The sequence below is a fragment of the Mycena indigotica genome (assembly GCF_014461135.1).
Source record: "Mycena indigotica strain 171206Taipei chromosome Unknown Mind.scaff0010, whole genome shotgun sequence".
In the NCBI taxonomy this organism is placed as follows: domain Eukaryota; kingdom Fungi; phylum Basidiomycota; class Agaricomycetes; order Agaricales; family Mycenaceae; genus Mycena; species Mycena indigotica.
Window position 1 is genome coordinate 3,390,411 of NW_023503009.1, and position 10,336 is coordinate 3,400,746.

Genomic DNA, 10,336 nt, shown 5'->3' on the forward strand with positions numbered 1-10,336 from the left:
TGAACAAAGGAGGCTGCTCTTGGATAGGTTCTTTTCGTTGGTCAGCAACCTTGACTAAATAAAAGCACAGCACTTACCGAGAGTTGACGTAGCAGAAGAAATAGAAGATTGATGGTCCCGAGGTTGTTGATTGAAAGCTGATGGCGGGTCAATTAGTGGTGGGGTGGATTGACCCGGGTTAGCAGGCAAGCGTGACGCCGCCCAAGCGCGCCAGCGCTTGGAGTCCCAAGCACAGTGCTCGGACCCCCTCCGCATAGTATATAAGCCGCCTGCGGCGCTGTCGAGACTCATCGTCTCACACTGCGCTCGCAGGTAAGTCAGTCTCAGCTATCATACTTTCTCCTCGTCTCACACTGCGCTCGCAGAACAATTCGTGTCATTTAAATTCTTTACAACCGTAAACCGCTGCCACGGCTAACCGACGTGAGCCTTATCGCGTCCGAGGACGATTCGCCACTCGACCTAGCCGTACTCCTTCCCCCATCTTCTCCGAAAGACCCGAGACTCCTGGGACCCCCCTTACCCCGCGTCCCACTCAGCTTCTCACGATGGCAGACGGCGAAGCCTCCGGAAGCGGTAATGCCGGCCCCAGTGGTGGCGCAAACAGCCCACCAGTGCCCCACAACCGAGGAGCGGCTATCTGGGCTGGAAGCGCAGCTTGCCGCGGTCCTTATGGCAATCCAGCAATCCGTGAGGAATGCTCCGCCAGACCAAGCCCCGGCCCCGGCCCCGGCCCCGGCCCCGGCCCCGGCCCCCGGCCCCGGCCCCGGTCCCACCACCACCAGTAATTCCCGTGGCCCAGCAGCCTGCGCCACAGTTTATCGCACCCCTCGCGCCGCTCAACGCGCCCGACAGGTGCGTCACCGTCCCTCCGATCCCTCTTCCCCGATATCGAGTCGGCATGCATCACGGCGGTCATTTCACATGAGCTCAAGGCATCGGATCTGTACAAGCTGGATAGCAGAGTGAAGGATTCAGAGGCGACTTACAGTCTCAGCGCGGCAGGAACATTCGAAATGAATGTCTCCAAACACAAATCATACAAAAACCTCAACTCCGTCCTCTTCCCTCTCCACACTTTCTTCGCCATCCTCACGGCACACCCCCCCCGCGTGTGGGAGCAACGGGCGTACTTCTACCGCTACCTTACGCACATCAGCACGCTGGCAACAGAGTATGAATGGGCGGCGGTCCTTGAGTACCATACGCTCTACTTCAATCGGCGGCGGAACGAGATGCTGGAGGGGTCATACGAAGGATGGGCGGAGCCTGAAATTGGACTTCTCAGCTCCCACGTGTACCCGCACCGGAAGCCGATCTCGGTCAGCGCCAAGGCCACGTCAAAGAAGCCGCCAAGCTCGACGGATCCTTGCCGCAACTACAACCTGGGTAAATGCGCGTCTCCATGTGCATGGGGCCGGCCCCATATCTGCTCTTCGCCTGGCTGTGGCAAGGAGCACCCACTCACACAACACAAATAGGGATCTGGCACGACGTGCAACGGCACGTTGGTTGCACGTCGCAGCCACCCCGCAGATGATCCCACGCCAGACTCTCCACTGCCTCCACTCCCACACGGCAATCTCTTCCCTCCTAGACATCCACCGCCCGCCCGTCCTAACACTGATCCGCGCAAACACAGCACCACCGGGCAATCATGACACGCCTACAATCTCCTCCGTCCTCAACGAGGAAGCCTGGGCTTTTTACCTACGTGATTATCCAGACAAACAGTTTGTACGCTCCTTACTACACATAATACGACATGGTGCCAATCTTGGATTTACGGGTGACAAGTCAGCAGCACAACAGTGCACCAACCTGAAGACAGCCTTCAGCTCCCCTCTCGTCACGAATGCTCTTTCCGAAGACATTGCCGCGCAAGTCGCCAACGGGCGGACAGCCGGCCCGTTCGCTGATCCCCCTTTCGACAACTTCCGCTGCTCCCCGCTTGGAGCCGTCACCCGCAAGCGCGCCTCGAAGGTGCGTCGCATCCACCACCTCTCGTGGCCGCACGGACGCTCCGTGAACGATGGCATCCCCGATGCCGAGGCCAACATCCGCTACGACATGATCGACCGCGCGATCGCCGATGTCATAGAAGCCGGCCGCGGCTCGCCTCATGGTCAAACTTGACCTCGAATCCGCTTTCCGCCACATTCCTGTCCGTCCCGAGGACTGGCACCTTCTGGGGTTCATGTGGGACGATGCATTCTACTATGACATCGTCCTCGGTTTTGGCTGCCGATCTGCGCCATACATATTCAACCTCTTCGCCGAGGCGCTACACTGGATTCTCCAGCGCCATCTCCCCGCCGCGATCCGCCACTACCTGGATGATTTCCTCCAAGTCTTCTCACCCCGTGTCCCGCGACCCCTCACCGAACGAGCACTGGAGTGGTCGCTTGCACTTGGCGACCAGCTGGGCCTCTCCTTCCAGCCGTCCAAGATCCTCGGGCCCGCAACCACAGTAGAGATGTTGGGAATCGAGATTGACACCGTTGCAGATGGAGGCACGTCTGCCAGCCGACAAACTGGCTTACTTGACCTCTCTCCTGGACGAATGGCATCACCGGACTCACGCCACGCTCGAGAGGTCCAGGAGCTGACGGGCTTCCTTCAGTTTGCATCGCAAGTCGTCCCCACCGCTCGGGCTTTCATCCGGAGCCTTTACGATTTTGAATCATCCTTCACCACTCCTTTCTCACGCCGGCGCATCTCCAAACCAGCTCGTCGCGACCTTGCCTGGTGGGAGACTTTCTCTGCCGCATGGAATGGAGTCCGACTACTCGCACCAGAACAACGCACGCTCCATGTCTACACGGATGCTAGTGGAACCAAGGGTCTCGGGGGACACCGGTACTCACTGGTTCTCCATCCGCTGCCCGCAACGTTACCGCAAAGATCACATCCAGGTCAAGGAAATGCTAGCCGTCGTGCACGCCATCCAATGTTGGGGATCCGAGTTCACCGGCACTCACGTTGTCTTCCACGTCGACAACGAAGCTGTTCACGATGCTATCTCCTCCCTAACCATTGCTCCCCCCCCACCATGAACCTCCTCCGCAACCGTGGCACTTGCATGCCGACTCGATTTTTCATTTTCCTCTGTTTGGTTATCCTCCGCTGACAATTCAATTGCTGACGCCGCTTCTCGATTTTCCTTTTCCCGCATGTTCTCCCTTGCACCCTACCTGGAACGACAGCCGAGCTCCAAAGTCCACCAGATTGGTGGTACGAACAACACGGCAATCTCCCAAAAACCGTCGCATTCTACCTTTGGCACGGCCTCGCAAGTAACACACGACGTACCTACTCCACAGGCCAAAAATCCTTCATCAACTTTTGCAAGCTCCACAGCTTGTACAACAGTGACGGCGCCATCCTTCCTGCCACTCAAACCGCCGTTATGTCGTGGGTTGCCAGCCTTGCCGGCCGAATCCAGCCCAAATCGATTAAGGCCTACCTGTCCGCCGTTCGTTCCCTCCATGTCGACGCCGACCTTCCCTTCACTGCATGTGAATCGCCAGTTGTTCAACGCCTCATCCGAGGCATCAAGCGCTTCCACGGCGAGAAGGACCGGAAGCCCGTCCTTCCCATCACCCGCTCCATCCTCACCCGCATCCTTGCCCAGCTCCGACCCGGAGCGGTCCCGGGCCACAGCACGCTCTACGCCGCCTTCTGCCTGGGCTACGCCGGTTTTCTCCGCTCAGGGGAAATCACGGGAAATGGCAAGGACGCCAGCCTTAATCTCACGCGTAACAATGTCCAGTTCTTACCCAACTTTGAGCACGCTGAATACATCCAGCTCACTCTTCCCAGCTCCAAGACTGACCCCTTCCGAAAAGGCGTCACTCTCACTATCGCCGCAGTCCCCGGAGAACCCACCTGCCCTGTCACAGCGCTCAAGCGCCTTTTCTCCGAACTACCACGAGCCAACAACTCCCCTTTTGAAGGACTTGACGGAAAGCCCCTACACTACAAGACGTTTGTCACCGGTCTGCGTGAGGCCCTCAGCGCAGCGGGCATCAACCCCTCCGGATATGCAGGCCACAGCTTGCGCCGAGGAGCTGCCACAGAAGCCGCCGCCGCCGGATGCAACGACTACGAAATCCAGTTACTTGGACGATGGCGTAGCGACGCCTACAAACTTTACATCGAGAACCCACTCTCCCGGATCATCCGCTATCCAGACAACTTCACATGGCCCACACACACACCATCCCTTTCGAACCTCCGGCTCTCCGGCACTACACCTCCATGGCTTGAGTTGGTCCCCGGACCGACTCGAGAACTTCGGACCCCAATATAATTGTGCCCAAACTCACTCCTCGCCCGATTCCATCACCATCTGTCTTCCTCTCCCTCACGACATCCTCCTCGCGTCGAAGGCTAATGGCGGGTCAATTAGTGGTGGGGTGGATTGACCCGGGTTAGCAGGCAGGCGCGTGACGCCGCCCAAGCGCGCCAGCGCTTGGAGTCCCAAGCACAGTGCTCGGACCCCCTCCGCATAGTATATAAGCCGCCTGCAGCGCTGTCGAGACTCATCGTCTCACACTGCGCCGCAGGTAAGTCAGTCTCAGCTATCATACTTTCTCCTCGTCTCACACTGCGCTCGCAGAACAATTCGTGTCATTTAAATTCCCCACCCTCCATCCCTACTCCATTTACACTCCATTCTACTGTCTCTCTTCTCCTCAGTCCTGTATGTCACTAGTCCCTCGTAGTTAGGCTTGAGTTGGTCCCCGGACCGACTCGAGAACTTCGGACCCCAATATAATTGTGCCCAAACTCACTCCTCGCCCGATTCCATCACCATCTGTCTTCCTCTCCCTCACGACATCCTCCTCGCGTCGAAGGCTAAAGGGGGCACTGAAGAGGAAGACAATGGGCTGCTATGGAGCGATTCTGTTTATTCGTTAGCAACCTTGACTAGAAAAGGCATGGCGCTGACCTAGAGTTGACGACACTGGAGAAGAAAAAGTGAATTGAAGGCCCCGAGATTGTTGATTGAAAGTAGAAGGGGACATTGAAGAGGAAGACTCTGGTCGGCTATGATGAGAGCGACCTGGAATTTGCGCAAGGTCATTGTTTTGGGCAGGAAGCGCCCCAAGAGGGCTTGGGGGCAGCCGCAAGGACGATGGGTTGTTGCGGAGAAGCGGCCAGTGGTCATGCGGGGAAGGAGTGGTGTTGTAGGCTTGTTGTTGGTCAAAATGAGCAGGTTGGTGCGTTTTGTTGTTGTTGTAGGCAGAGTGAGAGCCACTGAAACGGCTGGATGGAGCAGAAGGGAGATTTCGAATCAGACGGCTTGGTCCGAATCTCTGTTTTCAACGTTAAGTAGGCCAACAATTAGACAGCTAACTTGCCTGAAGATACGCAGGCTGAAGATGTTGGGCAATTGGAACGGATGCACTTTGCGTCGAACGACTCATGGAGACCTGGCGTTCTTGAGGGACCGCCACTGCGCCCACTTGTTGCGCTACTGTTGGCGGATGGTGTTGGTGCTGACTGGGCGGAATCATGGCTTGATGAGGTGGAGGCTGAGGCTCGGATGCTTGTGAGACGTTGGCCTGGGAAGGCCCGAAGCGGCGATGCCAGTAATCGATTTTCTCCAGTATTCGCTCAAGGGCTTCCGAAGAGAGCCCCCGGCCCCATGTTGCCCAAAGAGTCTTCAATGTCGTCGACTAGGTCCTCGTCGTCCAAATCTGCCAAGTCGTCCACACCAGCACCTGGCGCTGACTGGGATCCTCCTTGAGCCGTCTGTCATTGCTTGTCAGGTTCAGGGCAAAGCAGTAGGGCGGTGAGACTCACCCAATTGTCGCTGGGTGGAGACGAAGAACCAGGGAGACCACCACCGAGGTTGTTATCGCCGTGAAACCAGGCTTGTCCTTGTGGCGATGGCTGCCCGAAGCCTGCGCGCAACGTTAATCATGATAACAATTCCTATCGCCTGTGCAAACGACCAACCTTGACCAGCGCTTTGGTTTGGAGGCCCTGGGCCAGGAGGAAGCCCATCCATGGAGGCAGCAGCGATCGATCGTGGCGAGATTTAATGGCTTGAAACGAGAGAGGGAGGAGGGGGAAAACGAAAATGAGGCTAAATGTGTGAACGATTGAGCAGCGCCGATATATGGCGCCGGGGGGTTTGCCGAGCTCAGGGCTGCTTGCGCTGACGGCGTTCATTGAGCAATCGTGTTCGGCGATAGATATACGAGAGCCAATGGGGACGACTGAGGGTTGGCGGCGGGAGAAGATTTTCCTTCGCGATTCTCGTAAATAAAGCCGAATTTGCGTCATTGTCGCTTCTCAAACCCTTCCCACTCAACAACTTTAACAATGATTGTTGATATGTCGAGCTGAGTTTAGGACTTCAGCTGGCTGAAGGGGGAAAAGATAATTTTAGGCATATGGTGGTTGCTAGAAAGAGGACGAGTGGCGTTCACGTGCCCCGCCGCGTGGGCAGTGCCAGGGCTTGAATGATGTGATCTCTAACTCTGAGTCAAGCAGGGCTGTTCCAACCACCACACACAATGACCACCGTACACCCTTGGCTGTATAAAAAAGCCTTTTGTCCTGACTATTGCCATAAAAATCGATTGCTTTAGCCCTGGCTGTCCCAGGGGCCTGGGTATCCCAGCCTAATAGGCTTTAACCCCCCCTGGTTGTTCCGCCAGCCCCGCTGCACGGCATCGCAGGCCCATCACTGCCATCACTTCAGATCACCCTTGCCTTGGGATCAATCTCACGCAGATGATAACAATATATTACGCCGGAGGAGGAGGTAGTGGACAAGCTGATCTGTCTAAAAAAGGTTCGTCAACAGCCTAAACGGGACGTTGCTGCTCTGCCCGCGCCGTTGCACCCGCCGGCCCCCACCCGAGCGCCGACCACCCTATATCCCACGTCCTCTCCCCTCCTCATTCATGGCTATCTCCGCCCTCCCTTCCCTCCCCGCGGCCTTCGAAATTTTTCGTAGTTGGCTGACAAATTCTGGCAAAACTGAGTCTCCTTGGGTCGCGGGAGCGCGCTCATGTCGAGGTAGTCGTCCTGGTTGAGGTGGTCGTTGCCGTTGTCGTTGTGGACGCTCTATTGAGACGTGTGCGGAGGCGTGTGGCACATTGCGTTTCTGATGCTGCTGCCGCTACACCGTCTTGTGCGTCAGCTTGTTCCTCGTCTCCATGCTGCTGCTCATCCCTTTCACAGCCCACATGCTCCTCTGCCGTTCCCTCAAGCAACTCCCGGAGCAACGCCGTCTCAATCCCCATTAGCTCCGTCCCTCTCAGAGCTGACTTATTCCAACCATTGTAAAAAGCCTCTCCCACTCGACGATGAATGGCACTCTGGCGCAGCGCGTATGCGCGGAGGCCAGAATCTCTGGCCATATCCCCTTCCTCCCTCGCTGTCGCCCGGTCTTGCCATTCTTTCTGAATGGTCGCCAAGCACCGTAACACCCGCTTCATTTCTTCGCGTATCAGGGCCACTTCTTCCCGCCATCTGTCTCGGCGAGCGCGGGCTTTCGTCCGATCCACCCGTACAGCTACCCAGTACATTAGATGCGATGTAATGTAACGGGCAATACTCACAGTCGTGCAACTCTGTCCGGTCCGAGCCTCCTGCGGTGCCCCAGATCCACGACACCCGTGCTGAAATTGCAGCTTGGGTCGGCTCGTTCCGTGATGCCCGTGCGGACTCCGCCGCGCATAATTTCTTTTACGGAGTCGATGTCCTTTTCGACACCTGCTCGGCGGTTGACATCGGTGTCCTCTAGCTTCTTGAACTCCCGACGAAAATCCCTCTCCTTTCAGAGCGACCAGGGCGTCGTAGGCCCTGCGGTACTTCAAAACCGCTCTAGCGATGCGCTCTCCAATGTGTTCCAACAGCGTGGCGGACCTTGTCGCCCCCTTTTGCGCCACTGAGTTGGAATTTCGCCAATAAATGACGTGAGTCTGGGTGTATAAACACCCCCGCAACACCATCAAGGCGTCAGCACATTGTCCGAGCCGTAATTTGGCTTCTGCATCGGCAACCCCACGTCGACAATAGGTGCGGCGATCGTCAGCCGACAGTTCCGAAGGTAAGTAGATCTTGATATGCTCAGCTTTCGGAGGAGGCTCGTCTGGATCTCGTAGTTCATCTTCACGAGCCCTGAGATCTTCGACCCCAGGCATATAAGTCAGTTGCAAGTCGTTGAAGATCTTCAATCGTTTGTGCAAGGAAAAGCGCTGTTCTTGTATTGCGCTCGAGCGGTCCGCGGAGATGATAGTCTTGGCTTTGAGTTCTGCCAAGATGCGACGTCTGTCATATCATTACTCAGCCTGTTTTTTTTGCAAACAGATTTCCTACTGAGATTCCTCAAGCTGGAAGCCAGCCTTAACAAAGCCAGCAGCCGTCATCTTGCCTTCCGGGACCAACGGCGCTCGACCAGAGCGCGCGTCCTCTACTTCGGCGGCCTTCAGTTGCTGCATGACCTCTCTTTCCGACGGTCCCGCTAGAACAGTAATCAGACATGCGCAACTGTTGACTGCTGATTAGCGACTCACCTTCTTGGCCCCCAACGATTAAGAAAGGGTTGGGTTTTTCATGGTCTTTCTCCCAGTCAACAACCATTTTCTCCCAAACCTTCAGTTTCTCCTCCGATACGCTCTCTGTCATCTCTTCAAACTCATCCTCTTGCGTGCGCCGCTCAGCCAGAGCAACGATGAGTTTTCGCATGAGGATTTTCCCTAAAAGATATCACGTCTCGAGCAGACAGCACGTACCTTGTCCAACATTTTTTTCGAAATTCAAATGGTCAATCTTATCCTCGAGCGTATCGTGTCGAGCGCCTTCTCCCATCTCTTTCGTAGCCTAAGCACTGGGATTAAGCAGTGACCACGTTCGCTCAATCCCTTCCCCATCCGTTTTGCCCACTCCATACGCCGTAGCTTAGAGTGTTCTTCGAACGGCAATTTATTTCATGCGCGGACGCATGCCAGACTGGCAGCGCAAACTGCATTTTGTATTTGCTGAGGTCCGTCGACAGATCTCCGCGTTGGTGGATGCGTTCGCCCCTGACAGGCAAGAGAACCTGCCAATGGCAGGCGATATCGTAGCTGATAGTCACGTTGATAACTTTCTCGCCCTGCAGCGTCGCCATTACGATGTAGTCGATGTTAGCGTATCTGGGCAGCATCAACCAACAGAAAAGCACCACGAGCGACGACAACACACCTCTCGCCTTTCTGTAAGTCACCCATTCCCTGTTTCCGAACTAGTCCGTGTCGAGCGCAGACTACTCCGCCCACGCCAGAGACCCTCAAACCCGTGGTAACCTTCGTGTCTTGTTGGACCAGAGCAGCAAATGTAGCACAACTGTGGACCTGGGAGAGGTTTAGCTATGCTCAAGGCAAGTTTCTCATTTGCCTACCTCCTTCTCAGCCACGTATTCCCGCAAATGTCGCTTGTAGGCGTCGGATTGAACAAAGTAACCCTTCCCTTTCGCCAGAGCCGGATCTTGCCGCTCGTTAGCTCGGATGCGATTCTTGAGCCTGAAGTTAGTTAGTGTCGACTGCTAAGATCAGTTTGTAGAGATATCTGATCTTGGTTTCAGCGATAACCGCGACAGCAACCCGTCGATAAGTCTTACCGTTGCGGGCGGTCGACCCGTTTCCAACCATCCGGCAAGTTTCGTCCAGGTTGAGGGCATGCCCAGCAAGACACGGCCAACTCACCCGTGGCTGTCTCTGCAAGGCCGCCTGAGTCATGCCCCCCCGCCCGGCCCGTTTCGCCCGAATGAGGTAAGCATATTGCCGATGCATCCGGAAGAATGCCTTGTAACGATCCTAGCGTTTCTGTCAGTGCAGCCACCAGCCGAACAAACGGCCTACGGGAGTTGCCTCAAGACGGGTCGCATCAGTCAGTCTTTCAATTGAGCCAATGAAGTCATTGACATTGATATTTCCGACCATCTGCAAGAGCCGGAAGAGTTCCAGAACTTCCAGTGTAGCGCAAGTCTCTGGGTCCGTCGTGGTCGCGGGATACCAGCCATGAGCGAGAAGCTGAGACAGGATGTTCCGCCTTTGACCCAGCCCACAGTTACAGGCGCTGACCCGAAGAGTGAAGACCCCACGGACGTCAATGACGACCATGCGCTTAGCGACAGTCGGATTCAGGCACGAAAATCCATGATGTCCGATTTGGTAGGTGATACCAAGGCCGAGCTGGCCGTCGAAATTGGGCAGAACGGAATGGAGGTTCGTCCTGCACCAAAACTGTCCGTTCCATTCCTCAACGGCGGGTCAAATTGTTATTATTGCTAATGAAATGAAGCCCTACCTCGACAACGTGCAAAGGATGC

General features: G+C 56.0%; 2 protein-coding genes across 2 annotated transcripts; one reads left to right on the forward strand and one right to left on the reverse strand.

The window, feature by feature from the left end:
* Positions 1–1,016: 1,016 nt before the first annotated feature.
* Positions 1,017–1,481, forward strand: MIND_01147600 (Integrase/recombinase xerD; the record flags this gene model as incomplete). Its single annotated transcript, XM_037368007.1, has 1 exon — positions 1,017–1,481. One exon carries the CDS (start codon positions 1,017–1,019, stop codon positions 1,479–1,481), a length of 465 nt encoding a protein of 154 aa, XP_037215839.1.
* Positions 1,482–7,848: 6,367 nt separating this feature from the next.
* MIND_01147700 (CxC2 domain-containing protein) lies at positions 7,849–10,127 on the reverse strand (the record flags this gene model as incomplete). The annotated part of the gene is made up of 10 exons (XM_037368008.1): positions 7,849–7,912; positions 7,963–8,295; positions 8,344–8,488; positions 8,541–8,723; positions 8,760–8,847; positions 8,918–9,161; positions 9,211–9,359; positions 9,407–9,547; positions 9,597–9,821; positions 9,867–10,127. 10 exons carry the CDS (start codon positions 10,125–10,127, stop codon positions 7,849–7,851), a joined length of 1,833 nt encoding a protein of 610 aa, XP_037215840.1.
* Between the last annotated feature and the right edge of the window lie 209 nt (positions 10,128–10,336).